This window comes from Dama dama, chromosome 29 (assembly GCF_033118175.1).
Source record: "Dama dama isolate Ldn47 chromosome 29, ASM3311817v1, whole genome shotgun sequence".
NCBI lineage: Eukaryota > Metazoa > Chordata > Mammalia > Artiodactyla > Cervidae > Dama > Dama dama.
Window position 1 is genome coordinate 32,779,030 of NC_083709.1, and position 15,249 is coordinate 32,794,278.

General features: G+C 39.5%; 1 protein-coding gene across 2 annotated transcripts in view; it reads left to right on the top strand.

The window, feature by feature from the left end:
• Positions 1–364: 364 nt before the first annotated feature.
• The window catches only part of MLLT3 (MLLT3 super elongation complex subunit), a 290,049-nt gene continuing 275,164 nt past the window's right edge, over positions 365–15,249 (top strand). The window contains exons 1-2 of one of the 2 annotated variants that reach the window (XM_061132904.1): positions 365–619; positions 2,049–2,229. In XM_061132904.1, the coding sequence (XP_060988887.1) occupies positions 608–619; positions 2,049–2,229 (193 nt within the window). In that variant the 5' untranslated portion in view covers positions 365–607. Of the gene's footprint in view, positions 620–943; positions 1,082–2,048; positions 2,230–15,249 lie in introns of those variants that run through there. The other variant, XM_061132905.1, reaches the window with a different exon arrangement.

Here is a 15,249-nt window from a genome sequence, read left to right on the forward strand (position 1 = left end):
CGGCGGCTGAGGGCTCTAGGCAGTGGCTACATTCCAGCAGTTTTAATCCGTTTTTTATTGTAGGGCGAGAGGAGTTTACACAGAGACTGGGATGGCTCCCCAGCTGGCCGCTCTCCCCACTCCAGCGCCCCCTCCCCGCCCCCCTCCCCACCCCCCAGCAGGAACCTGTTACTTTAAGCGAGGCGTTCCAGTGTGGCGGTGCTGGCAGCCCGGGTTTCGGGAGGTGGCCGCTGATTGGCTCTTTCGAGCTCCCCCTGGCTCGCCCGCTCGGCCTCCCCGCGCGCTCCGCCCCGCCCGCGCGCCCTCCCTCCGCCCCGTGAGGCTCGGAGCCCGGGTGTCAGGCGCCACGGCGCATGCTCCGGAATCTCATCCTCTGGCCCTGGAGCTGCTGCTGCTGCTGCTGCTTTTGCTTTTGGGGCTGAGTTTAATAAGCGAGCGAGCGAGCGAGCAAGCGATCGCGGGGGGAAAAAGGCAGAGAATGTCCGCCATCTACCCTCCGCTCCTGGGCGCGCTCTCATTCATAGCAGCCTCTTCATGAATTACAGCTGAGGGGGCGGGGGAGGGGGGGTACCACACAACACCCCAGCAAACCTCCGGGCCCCCAGGCATGGCTAGCTCGGTAAGTACCTGCAAAAATAATAATAGAAGACCCCCCACCCCCCCGCGCCTTTCCTCCCTCGCCCTGCGCCGCCACCGCAGCCCAGACAGCGCCAGCGCTCAGCGGTTCCAATTAGAGAAAGGTTGGTACGGCTTGCAGGGAGCTGCTGCCTCTCCCTCAGCCTCCGTTCCCCTCCCTCCCACCCCCCTCCCCGGCGCGCGCGCACACACACACACACACACTCACACACTCACACACTCACACACACTCGCCCCTCCACCCCCCGCGCCTCCCTCCCTCCTCGCCTCTTTGCAATCGCAAGAAGCGCACTCGCTCACACGCGCGCGCGCACACACACACACACACACACACACGGTGGAAGGAGGCGAATAATAACTCAGCCATATTTCAGCCGCCGCCGCCGCCGGGAGCCGCGGGCACAGTCGGGGGACGCGGCGAGCAACCTCGCCGGCCGCTACGATGGTGCGTTCTCCGCGGCGCGCGAGTGTGAGCCGGAGTGAGCGGGCTGACAGCCGCGGGGCCGCACGCAACTTTGCCCCCGCGCCGGGCTGTGCGCAGCCGGGGCTCCGCGGCCGTCCGCCCGCCGCCCTGCCTGTCTGAATTTCATTTTTGGGGGGAGGTGGGAGGTACTTTGGGGCCACTTTGGCTCTTGGAAGTGTGTTGCGGGGGCTTTCTTAGGCTGGCCTCGCCGATCGCGTGGGGCTTTTCGCTGGGGGGTGCGGGGTGCATTAAGTTATGGACGCCTCGGCGTGTTTTCCTGCGGGCGTGTGTGCGTGTGTGTGTGACGACGTCTCATTTTTGTTGTGCACAAACCCCGTGGTAAGAACACGGGAGTTTGTGCCCATCGGCAGAGGCTGCTTGTAGTTTCCATTCCGCCTGGCACAGCGCTCCACACGCACGCACACACACACGTACACAAAGACTTCCTCGGCGTGTGTCTGTCGCCGCGGCACTTTCGGGGTGGGGGCTCGCGAGAATCCCCTTCGGGTGTCCCAGCTACCTCCCCTCCCACGCCGGGCAGCCGCCCCGGCATCGCCTCCTAATTGTCTCTAATTTGTTTCCGATGCATTCGTTGTCGTGCTTGTAGTGGCTGAGCGTGCTCGCTCCTCTTAACTCTCCCCGCCCCCCCTGCCCCCCGCCCCGACCACCGGACCCCCTTCCCGATCGGGGGTAACATTCCGTTACAATCCCGGGCTGTATGGATGCGGGCCGGGGGGTGCCGAGGGCCGGGCAGGCCGGGTCGGCTGCATTTGGGGGGTGTGGGGTGTGCGCGCCCACGCGCGTGAAACGTGGATGCAGAGGGCACTGCCGTTTCCTTTTATGTGCGTTTCAAGAAGGAGGAAAAAAAAAAAATGTCAGGCGCAATGTTCAGTGTCGAACGGTCGCCTTCCTGTTGTTCACGGCTGTCTCTCCTCCCCCCTGCCCGCAGTGTGCCGTGCAGGTGAAGCTGGAGCTGGGGCACCGCGCCCAGGTGAGGAAAAAACCCACCGTGGAGGGCTTCACCCACGACTGGATGGTGTTCGTGCGCGGGCCGGAGCACAGTAACATACAGCACTTTGTGGAGAAAGTGGTCTTCCACTTGCACGAAAGCTTTCCTAGGCCAAAAAGAGGTAGGGCTCGAATACAAAAGGAGCTTGATAAAAAATGTCTTTGCCGGCGGTGGAAACGATCGCTTGGTCCGGGCGCTCCCCCTGCCCCTCTCCCCGCCCCCCGCGTCGCGCTCGCCGGCGTAGCTCGGGACCGGGGTGCGCGGCGCCGCGCTGGCCAGGTCCCCGCTCCCGCCCGCGCGCGCGCCACTTCGGCTCCTTGAAAGTCACCGCAGAGAAAGGACCGTCAGGTGTCGAGTGTTTGTTCATCCCAAGCCAGCTCTCACCGGTCCTCTGGGGTTAGCCGCGGGTTCTGCGGGGAAACTGCAATTAGTTGCTGGGTTTGGAGGCGTGGGGAGTGGGGCTGGAGGGAATAAACAGCTTGCGCTTTTTTTTTTTTTAACCTAGAGAAATTGAGATTTACCTGTGTTGTTAGCAGAGTATGCATGGGATGTAGTTATTGTTCCGTCTTGAGAAGTCGCCGGTCTTTAGGATCCTCTCCGCCGTCCTCCTTGTGTGAGGCGTTAGGTGCCAGTTGTCAGAGACTTTTCTTTTTTGTGGGTTATCCACCCCGACCTCCCACCGTCAGGATTTTATGTTCAGTTGGGAGTGGGGGGAGCGGGGCGCCTTAGACCCCCGATGGCACTTGATTGCTCATTCAATTTTGAGCCACGTTCCTAAGTGTTTGCCCGATGATCTGCAGGGGAGAGGGTCCCTGCCAGAGGTCGAAGCTAAGTTTCAGAGGCATGGCGTTGTCTTGCCTTCTCCTTCAGTCTTCCCTCACCTTGGTTTTTAGCAGCCTTGGTGTCTGGTTTGCATAATTCTGCTCAGCCTCTGAGGTCTCAAAACATTTTCCATAAAGGACAGTTTTGGAAAAAAGAGGAACGGAGTGTAATTTTACAAGACATTTAAAGAGGGTTTGAGAAATCCCAATTTCTAGTCCCTTCAGCCTCTGGAAAGCTACTTGCTGTTGTTTTAGTTGGATTAGTGGAGGTAACAGTACAAATACAATAAGGTGCTTTGTTTGTGATCAGGTTTATTTATCTAAGTGGACACAATGGTTAGCAGTTATCTTCCATTTGATCTGTAATCTTTATTGGCATCTAGAACTCCTGCAGTTTCTTAGCTTAACATCATAATAAATCCATTCTGCTTAGAGCTACGGTGGAAATTATTGAACATTCAAGGGCTTGAATAAAGAAAGGAGAAATGTTGTGTGCCTTAGAGGTGGCAGAGGTTTGTGTTGACGCTTATTTTTGTTTCCAGAGCTCCTGTAATGGGTCTTAGGTTTGTATGTTTTGCCTATAATGGTTTGTTTTATAGCTGCTCTTGGAAACTCGAACAGTTGAATTTGATGGGCTTTGCTGGTTGGTTAACAAATGAGCCCAGCTTCTCACAGAGGGGTAGGGATATGCATGGCCTGTTGGAAATAACATTTAGATTTTGTTAGCACTTTGTATCAGAAGATAGCCAGAGATAGTATACTTAATTTTTCCTCTGAACTGTGATGAAGATGAATATTGTCAAATTTTTGTCCCTCTGTGAGGTTGGGTCTGATGCTTCTTGGGAATCTTGTTTTTCATTTTCCATCTGTCCATAGAGCCACAGCAGAGGAGTTTAAACAAAAGAAACCACCTTCTAAGAGCCTTGCTTGGTACAGGCTGTTAGGACTACTTGGCTGTCTGTTCACTTCCAGGTGAAACACCCTTAACAACAACAACAAAAAAGCAATATTTATTGTATTAGGAAAACTAAGCCAGTTGGCCGAAGATGTAGCTCTTAAGATAACTTTGTTTGGGCTCCTTAACAATCCACAAATTGGCATTATGAAATTAGAGGTGATCAGCCTCTCCACATTGCACCACTGTTTCTCTGCTTCAGTGGGTGTGTGTGGTGATGTCTCCCTTGATTTCCCATACTTAATGATTTTCTGTCCAGCCTGAGGGGACAGGAGCGCGCTGCCTGCACAGCCCACACCTGGGAGTTTCGTTGCTAGGTGTGGTAAGTGGTTTGATGACACCAAGGTCTTCTCAGACGCCTCTAGTGAGAGATGTCTGCTCGTTGGTAGGGTTCTTCAATTTTTATTCTCAATTGTTGAGTTTCTTGATGTAGTCTATAAGCCATTGTTTCAAAATGTTTATTTTTGGATTTTTATTTGTATGTGTGCTTCCCATGATGTGACAAGTCCTGGGAAAAATGCCAGCTTACGTAGCCCAGGAGAGACCTTGTCATAGTGTAATTACACATGATTCAGATTGTGAGAGAAGGTTTCTCTGTTCACTGGGAATAGTTAGTTGTAAATTCAAGTAACACCAAACATGCCACTTAATCCTGGGGACTTATTTTTTGGCTTATGAGGTCTTTTGAAATGATAAGAATAAATCCAGAATAAGAATGCCAGGCATTTCTAAGTCTACTTCTGTACCTTTTAAAGTGTTTTATTTTTTATATTATAGATCTATAAATAAGAGGATTGAAAATGAGAGAAACTGCAAAAATGGCTTTGTGAGAAACCTGAGTTACAAGAAATGCATACTGTAAACTGTAAATGGCTATTAATAATACCAGTTTGAGTCACTTTCAAAATGTATGGTAGTTGATAAACAGAAGTGGACTTAGATCTGAGGATGAACTGCTCAAGCCATTAAGATGGATGAGTTCTTAGTTTCATAAATCTTTGGTTTGGAAAAGCAAATTGATTTTCATGTTGATTTCCTTTATTCCATAGTAATATTATGAGAACTTGTAGGGGAAAGAAATTACAGTAAATTCAACTTGCTGCCCATTGAGAATTACGTATGCCATTTCAAAACTGAACTAATTGGACTTGAATTGATAAGGTTTTACTCTGTCCTAAAGACAGTTTCAATTTAAAACTACTAGCACAAAATCCTAGAAAGGAGATTTTGATGAAATAGTGCAGCCTGGAATACCCATTAGCCATTACAGAATAGGCATGTCAAACTATAATGCATTTTAAAACTATCTGCTTGCAAAAAAAGACTATATCTTATTTATTACTATCACAGATTTACAATAGTCTGATATGACTGAAATGAATAGTCACATTCAAAACATTTCATTTAAAATATTAATGTTTTCATTTTCAGTATGATGTGAATTTGAGTGAACTTTCTTTTCAATTACTGCCATCCTTACTATTGCAATCTGTTCGATTGACATTTACGATATGAAATCTGTTGCTTATTATTTTATGTAAGCTAATTTGGCCACTGGTATGATTTGATAGCTTATTATTTGCAGCCTTAGTCCTTTGAGTGGGCAGATAAAGCACAATAAATCTATACTTGTAACTTTCCTTTAAGTGTTTGAGCCCAGTTTTACTGTGTAGTTTTGATTTGTGTTAGTCTTCCGAAATAGTTTGAATAACTTTTTATCAGGGTATCTAAAATTTAAGGGCTTACTAGTTGAAAATATTGTGTGCACCTGGTGTATTTTGTCTCCTGAGATATTTAAAACGTTTATAGAAGAAAAAAAAGGTGGATGACGATACTGATACAGTCAGTGAGTGTTACGAGATTTGTGTAGAATTCTGTATGGAATTAAGATGACCAGTGAGAACAGTTTTACAGCTTGACATTTTGAAGCAACATAAAGGATAATTTACCAAAGCGCACTTAAAAAACTGAATTGCTAGAGGAAATCTCATGTGCTGTTAGTAAGAATGTAAATTGGGCACAGACATTTTGGAGGACATTTGGCAAAATCTATTAAGATTTTAAATGTTTATGCACATCGACCCAGCAATTTTACTTCTAGGAATTTTCCAACAGATATGGCTTCACGACTCCACAGAGTTACAGCTTTTTTTTTTTTTTTTTTTTTTTACTGTATTTTGATAGCAAACATTTGGAAGCAATCCATAGAAGGGACCTCAGTGGAGTACAGTTAGATCTTGGTGATCTATTTGCAAAAGAGGGTAAATCTATTTGAAGATGCAGGAAGATCTTCAAGAGATGTTAGGTGAAATAAGGTAATCAATGTAATCCCATTTAAAAAATGTGCTTATACAGATAAAAAGTATATGTATATATGTGGATAAAATAAACTCTGGATGAATGAACATCAAACTCTTACTAATAGTTTTCTTAAGTTGATGCTATGGTATTGGTGGTGATGAGAGGTTTTTTTTTTTTTGTAGTGTTTGATTTTTTTAAAGATAAGTGTTAATTCTTTACATTTAAATCCTTCAAATGAGCACTCATTACTTTTTAAGACAAAACAACGAAAGTAAAGGCCCAGTATATGCTACTGCCTTTTGGACATGGATTAACGTGTAGTTCTCTAAATTAGAGTGCTCTTGAACTTTCTTAGGTAGATATTGTTGACCAGTGTTGAGGAGGAATTAGATTTAGGAATTTTTATGTAAATTGTATGTATTAATATTGCCTGTATTTGAAATTAACCAGAAATAGTTTAAATAAGTTACTTACTAATTTAAGAATAACAATCACAGCCCATTAGGTGAGTGTACAGATACTATTTTAATGAAAACTTATCTTCTAAAACAAAAAGAAAACTGAGAAGAGTAGCATCATTTTATTTGTGTTTGTATGCAGTCTCTTTAATGTTTTGCTTAATAGAAGACAGCCGGATCTGCTTATGTCTTTGGTATTTGGTCTGTTGTGTTACCACTCATCATGTAGCCTTTGGAAAACTCTGCTGTACACTTATGAGAGAACAAGGGTGAAATGGCAAATAACGTCTTAGAGTTGTTATAAAAATAGTTTTAATTTTGCCAGTTCCTGGAAAAGGTTATGGGCGTCCTGGGATCCGCAGACTTATACTCGGTGAACCTCTGGTATGAAATAATCACAATACTACCTGACACAGATAAACAGCTTCGTTAAGATGTGGAAGGTGATTTTCTTTATAACCACTATGATTGTTGCTAATAAAAATACTTATTTAATGGAAAGAGAAAGGGTAAATGTTCCAAGGTATTTGCATGGTTAAATTCCAGTGTAACAATTATCTAACATATTTTTTTTTCCGAAAAGGAAAATCCAAACTTGGTTTTACTGGCTACATTGCTGTCCATTTTATGATGCAGAAGCCTTTTATATCTATTATTTTGGGTAACCCTCTGTAGAAGTACCTTTGGGAGGTAGACAGAGCTGGGAGATCAGTCAGTTTTATAATTTTTCTTTAAAGATTTTTTTTGTTCCTTCTCTTGGCTCTTTGAAGTTTCCTTCTAATGGCCTTCCATGGACCAACCTGAGCTCTTTAGGTCTTTTCCTGATCATTTACTGCAATGATACCCACTACTTAACACAGCTTTTACAGTTCTAAGATGTGGAACTTTTTTGGTGTCCTTTTTAAAAAAATCTCTTAGTGACTTAAGTCTTCAAAAGAGAACTTGGAAAAGTTTAGATACTTGGGAACAGGGGAAATGTCAAACACAATTTAGCAGTTATATAATTAAGCAAGGACTCAATATATTACTGAACTTACTGGACTTTAATCTTTATTGGCCAGATTTCAGGATATTTTTGATCTCTAAAACAGGGTTTCACACTGTCCCAATGGAAATAATACAGAATTCTGTAGTTTTTTTCCCCTCGGCTTTTGTGTTTTCACTCCTCAATGAAGCTGCTAATATGTAGGAGAGATTCTCTTGTCTCAGTGATACAAATTTATATTCTTTTAAAACATTTTGTGTGTGTGGCCAGAATCTCTTTACTTCATTCTCTTCCTCATAACAGATATTTTAATCCATTAATCTTGTTTTCTCTTATATTTTGTGGTTCTCATTATTTTGTAGTGCTGTATTCGCTTTTGGGAATATGGTTTGTCTGAAAAGAGTTTTTGGGTAAATAATTTCCCGTAGATGATATTACAGGTAATTGACATGTTTTTGTTATGTTATCATAGAAACTGAGACATTACATTGCACACTTTTACAGTTTAGCCTTTATGAAGAATGCATATATTAATTTTTTATATACAAATTAAAATTATATTTTCTAATTTATACATGTATGTTCACTGTAGAAAAGTCAAACCATAGAAATATAAAGAAAGGAGTTACCTGAAAATTCTTCGTAGATAACCATAATTAATATTTTGGTAGGCATCTTTTTATAATTATGTTTATATTTGTATACACACAAAAATTAGCTTTATAATTTATTCAGCAAGTGGTTTTTGGAGCCCTTATCATGTGCCTAGAGTATTTCTAGAAGTTGGGGATAAAACACGGATGAGCATTCCTGCCCTCATGGTATGTGGTGGGATATCATTTTAAAGCTGAATCTGATGGTATCACATTAAATATAGACTTATTTATTTGAAATTTTATATTCTCATTTCTAATTTGTTATGAATAATGCTCTGATGAACATCCTTGACATTCATTTTTATGGTTTGTCCAATAATTTCCTCATGTACATAGATTTTACATTTTGACATTCATTACCAAACTTCCCTTCACAAAGATTGTACCAGTTTATACTTCCTTAGGAGTTGGGAGACTGCCCATTTCCCCACATGGCTGCCAGTACTGGGGATTAAAAGGTTTTTTTTAATCTTTGCCAATCTGCTACATGAACTGATACCTCATTTTTATTTGCATTTATTTGATTAGTAATGCCACATATTTTTGTGTATACATATTTACCATTTGCTGTTCGTGATAATGCTTGTTTTGTATTTTTGTATTTTCAAAAAAGGGAGGTGTAGGAAAATACAAAGGAAAGAATAATATAATAAACATTCACATCCTTTTACTGAGAATGAACATATATTTACATTTTATCATATTTTTTTAACTTTCTATTTTATATTGGAGTATAGTTGATTAACAGTGTTGTGATAGTTTCAGGTATATAGCAAAGTGATTCAGTTTTACATATACCTATCCCTCTTCTTTATTGAATTCTTTTCCCACTTAGGTCTTTACATAATAATGAGTAGAGTTCTCTGTGCTATATAGTAGGTCCTTTTCAGCTCATTTTTCTTATTTGATTCCTTGTTGATTTGAGGGAATGAAGTATTATAGATATGGCTTAAGTTTTTAAATGACTCCCAATCTTTTCTTCCAAGTCTTCAATCTCTTCCCCATCTATTTATGTACCTTTGCACATTTATACTGCTACAGGTGATAGTATATTGTGTCTTAAAATCTTCATGAAGTGTATCATACTGGGTGAATCATTTTTTTCAATTGAGATATAATTCATATACCATAAAATTCACCTTTTTAAAATGGAAAATTTAGTGTTTTTAGTATATTCATAAGATTGTGCAAAAACTATTTAATTCAATAAGTAAATCATTTTGTGTCTTGCTCCCCCCACCCTTCTTGGCCTCAGTACGTCTTGAAACTTTCCCCATTTTACTTTAGAGACCCAATTCATTCCCTTTAATTTTATCTGCTTAGTATTTTGTTTAGGAGTATATTCTATATTAACTTTTCTGTTCTATTAAGCAATATATCGGTCATTTTCTCTTCTGGGCAGTGAATATCTTTATACTTGTTACCTTGTGCAGATGAGCAAGATCTTGGATATAGGTTTAGGATACCAGCTGTGTGTGTTTCCATTCGCAATAGACATTGTCAGATTGCTCCGCAAAGCAGTTGTGACAGTTTATATTCTGTCAGGGAATGAGTATCATTTTCTCTACATTTTTGCCAACATTGAATATTTTAAAATTTCTCATTTTTGTTATTAGTTGCAGTAGTGTCATCTTGTTTTCAATTGCATTTCTCTGTTTCCTGATGGGGTTAAGCATTTTCTGTATGCTTACTGGCCATTTACATTCCCTCCTTTGGAAACAGAGGGAAATTGCCTATATTGATTTCTTTTTCTATCCTCCGTCTTAAAAAAAAAAAAAAAGATTTGCCTTATCTGTGGGATGTTAATTCTTTGTTATTTGTGTGGAAAACATCTTGTCCCATTTTTGTTTCTGTTTCTTGGTAGCCTAATGTATGGTATCTTTTTGTCATACATGAGTTTTTAATTTTGTCAAATTGATTTGCTTTATTTTGTTTTCCTGTCTGGTTTTGGGGTTTTGTGGAAGAATATAATTTGTGGGCATGGTAATGTGCTTAACCAACAGACTTTGTATGTGCAGGATACAGTGAAAGGACTGGGGGAGATGTAAATAACAGAAAGAGGAGGTCCTGCCTTCAATGTGCTTGTGTCTTTTAGAGTTGGCAAGGACTCTAGAGATTCTTCATCTTTGTTTACCCTCTCATTTGACTTTTAATCAGGAGCCTAGAAATGTGAAGTGATCTTGCATGTAGACACAATGAGTCACAAGTGTGCCGGTGCAAAGATAACTAGTAATAAATGGTGGTAAATGTTTACTTTTAAAACACTGAGTAATTATTCACTTATATTAGCAGACAAATGTTCAGCTATAACTGCTTTTGGAGACATGATCTAGGACTTAATTAAGTGGTGGTAACCATGGTAGATGCTGTTTAAAACGAAGAGGTTCTCTATAGCCACTTTTGGATAAAATCAAATTCATTTTATGGATTAATTTAAGGTTTTCCTTTGAGATTAAATCATTAGGAAAAATTGCTTCTGAATGGTAGGTATTCCCTGATATTTTCCACCCCCACCACCTCCATGGTAAGATTCCAGCTCCTTGAAGGATGCAGAACACTGTTTTAAGAAGTAAAACCTAATCCTTTTAACTTAAGTGTGTTAAGTTTGTAGTGATCAAGGCCCAAAGAGTCTAGCACCTGGGTGTGATTTAGTTGGTATGTCAGTAGTTAACAGTTAACCTTTTTTGGTTAAAATCAATGCATCATTTTTTATGAAAGAAAATTATGGCTTATACTGAGCTTAATTCCGAGGTCCATTTGTTTGAAATAATGTTCATAAGTGATTATAAAGGTGATCAGTTGAATTTAATTAGTTATGACCCATGTTAGAAGATTGATATTCTCAGAGCAAATAAATGTTAGTATATTTAATTTTGCCAAATATGAACGTTTTTCTTTGTTCCTTTCCAGCAGAAATCATTAGTTAGCATTTGGCCTAGTATTGATGGGAAAATAACTATGTATATGTATTGACTTTTAAGACCAAAATATACATGAACAATTTCCTAAAATATTAATACATTAATAGTGGCCTAGATAGTGGAGAGATTTACTTTCTCTTAATGTTTCTGGATGTAAATTTAGTCTGCATGGTGCCTTTAATTTTTGCAGATAGGTTTTGTAGTCTTCTTCCCTTTCCTCCCAGGGTAGTATTGGGGAAGATTAAGGTCAGATGATTCCATGAGTCTATTTATTTTGATAAGCATTTATAACATTTGGAATGTTTAAAAACAAAGTTCATTTACATAGAATCGTGGAAAAAAAAACAAACGAAGGTTCATTGTAGACTTCGTGTCATCCATACCTTCTACCCGAAGTACTCCATTGATATGAGCTGCTGAATAATGAAAGCTTCCTTTGTGTTGAAGAAATATTCTTCTATTTTACGAAGTGTTTTTCTTCATTTGGGTTCTTTCCTTGTTCCTATAATATAAGCAGCTGTTTTGTACTGACTTTTATGGAAAAACAGAGGTCAGGCCATTGGGATTTGGTTGCTCTTATTAATAGTGGGATGTGTGTATGTGGTGCTCAGTCGTGCCTGGCTCTTCGCGACCCCATGGACTGTACCCCGCCAGGCTTCTCTGTCTATGGAATTTTCCAGGCAAGAACACTGGAGTGGGTTGTCAGTTCCTACTCCAGGGGATCTTCCCAACCCAGGGATTGAAACCATATCTCCTGTGTCTCCTGCACTGGCAGGAGGATTCTTTGCCTCTGAACCACCCCACCTGGGAAGCCCTTTGGTAGGATAAATTTTGCAAAATGTTGACATAGCTCCAGATTGTCTAATCGGAGATGCTTGTTTTATAACTTTTGCTACTTATGCCCAGAAGTAGTACAGGGAAGTGGGGAGCTACCTTCTTCATCATAGGGAGCACAGACCATGCATTACATGTTTCAACTAGTTCAGTGCTCATCTCTGCTCATGTATGTATCTGTCGTTTCTGTTGTGCTGCCTTGGAGTTACACATCCAAGGAGGTGGGACCAATATTATCACTATGGTTAGTACTCATGCCTTTCATCAATGTAGTCTAGACACGGGCAACAGTATAATATCAAAGCGGTTATTGCAAGTCAAGAAGAGTTAGAATCCTGATTAAGCTTCCCCTCCTTTAAGTGGTAAATTATTACTCAGTCTTCTGAAACTTATTTCCTCTGTACCTCTAATAACTGACTTCATGTAAATAGAACCACCACTTGAATTTAGCAAAAAACACTGTGTTGGCCCAGAATCACATTTTCTAGAATTGCTTTAGCTTAGTAGTTATAGGCAAAAGTGATTTTTTTCTCTTTTTCTCTCTTTTCTTTCTTTCTTACCTACTTCAAGTGCTTATTTGAAAACTGGACACAAATTTGAGCAACTCGGCCAGGTCATTTTTTTTTTTTTTTTTTTTTTTACTTAATCCGTGAAATAGAACTAGCCTTTTAGCTTAAAAATAGGAGTCAGATGTATTCCAGTAACTGGTAGGAGCAGTATTTAGCAATGCAGCAGAAAAGACTCTGGCCGGGGGAAGTAAAAGGGATGTGTTTGGACTGAGTAAGCTCTGTGGGCTTTTCCAGCTCTAAAATATTATTTTTCCTTGGTTTTTATAAAAGGATACATTCTGAGTGTGTCATTGATTTACCTTGTTTTTCTATAATGATGAGATACCTACCACTTATTATATTTCAGCTGTATATTGGTTATCATGCTAGACAATAGACATGTGCTGGTGTGTTTAATTTCTCACTTTTCATAAGTGTAGCAGTTTGGAGAATGATTAAAAAAAAAAAAGACCAAAATGTTGACATGAACTTCGGTATTGGAATATTACACTACTTAAATGGTGTGTAAACAGTGGAATGGGTAAAAGACTTGTTGAATATCAGGGAAGTAGATGATAATGTGGATAATTCACCAAGTAGGTGGTTAAGTTTTGGTTATGGAAAGTTACTTTCTGACTATATTGGTGCCATTTATACCTACTATCAACTACTTCTTATAGGTTGGAGCAGTTCAGGAACTCATGAGACTGTTTATTTGAAACTTCTCCCTCTAATATGGCTCTTGACCAGGTCATTAGATCATTGAGTTTTTTCATGAAAGTTGACTGATAATTTAAAAAAAATTTCATATAACATAAGCCAGACCTTGAAATTTTGTCACTTGTTTTGCTTTTCGAAAGTATCATGTTTCAGGTAACTATTTATATATCTATCATCAATAGAGTAATAAATGGGGACTCGGACTTACATTATCAGGCGAACAGGTTAGAAGAAAGTATGTCAAATCTTTGATCACTCAATATATTCGCAGGACTTTCTGTTTAATAATGCAGATGCTTAATTGAAGTTGCCTTGAAAAACAAGTCCCCTTTCAGTCTTCACTTGCAACATGCTGCATAACTTTTAGGTTAAAGAAAAATAACTCTAGTTATCACTCCAGCTTGTTAATGGGAATTGTTGAGTGACTAGAGCCAAGAATTTAGTTGTACAGAATATACAAATGCAGATATTTTAAAGAGAGTAGCAAATGAATGGGAATTTTCTTACTCCTAAAGGCTACACAGTAGCTTGTAGTTAATGCTACTTGGTTTAGTATCTTTCTGTGGAGTCTTTTTTTTTTTGGATGTATCATGATAATTGATTTTAGTATGATTTAGTTCATTTTCTTTATGAACTAAAAATTTCTAGCGAATGGCCAGAATTGTTCATCTTTATCCACATTTGGAGAATTGTATGACAGATAAAAATACATCAGTGAAAAGATGGGAAGAAAATACTTCACACAGTGTTAATGAAAGTTATCTCTGAGAGGTGGGATATCAGGAAATTCTTGTCATCAGTAAAAGTTGTTGGATTTTTCAAGCTTTCTTTAATGATACATACTACTTATGTGAAAGTTAAACTAGATACTTAAATGTACATAAGGATATGTTTACAATAAGTTTTTTAGTTTTTTTAAAAAGTAATCTTACTTGAAGCATTAACAGAAATGTCTTCCCTAAGGAACATTTTCATATTTTGTTATTTGAAATTTAACCACCTTGTCATTCTGAGTGTTTTCTTTTAATATTATTATGACTATATGTATAAATGTTTCATAAATTGATTGTAACCTTTAAAGAGACACATATAAATCATATTATTAGCTTTCTTAACAATTAATTGTGTTAAGGTGTAAAACTAATCAGATTAACTTGATATATAAGTACTTGATATATGTATAAATTTTCCTTTGTAACAGAAAGTCAACTGTGTTTATTATTTCAGTAGAACATACACTTTTGGAGTACTTATGTATGTTTTGAGAAGTTTGACCTTTTTTAACCTGTAGAATTTTGATAAATATAACTTTGTTGATCAATGTGTTTATCTTGATGTATAGTGGTAGAAAAATTTCCAGAGCCTACATCTGACTTAAAAATTGTCTGTAAATGAAAGAACTGTCATTATGCTTAGATATATGGTGGTGTGTTAGGAATAAATGGGATCTATAGTTGGAAATAAATATCTACTTCTTGTTTGTGAGTCCCTTGGTGGAGGGCATGGCAACCCACTCCACTATCCATGCCTGGAGAATCCCATGGACAGAGATGGCAGGCTGCAGTTCATAGAGTCACACAGAGTTGGACATGACGAAGTGACTTAACATGCATGCATGTATATAATTTGGAAGTTAAACATTAAATGATGAGAAATAAAGGGTACAAAAACAACTGCCAAAACCAAGGCAAAAATAATGTTTGGAGCAGGGAAGTAAGTAGTCCTTTTTGGGTGGAGAATTGATGCATAATTGCATAAACATAAACAGTATTTAGCATTAAAAGGTGTTTCAATACTGTTCAATAAATAGACTTCAAAAATAACTAGAAGTTAAAAAAAGAAAATAAAATGTAATTTCATGTTTTACAGATAATGCAGATAGATTGATATGACTATTCCTAAATAATTTCTGCAAAATGAGGGAGTTGATTTTAATTGTCTT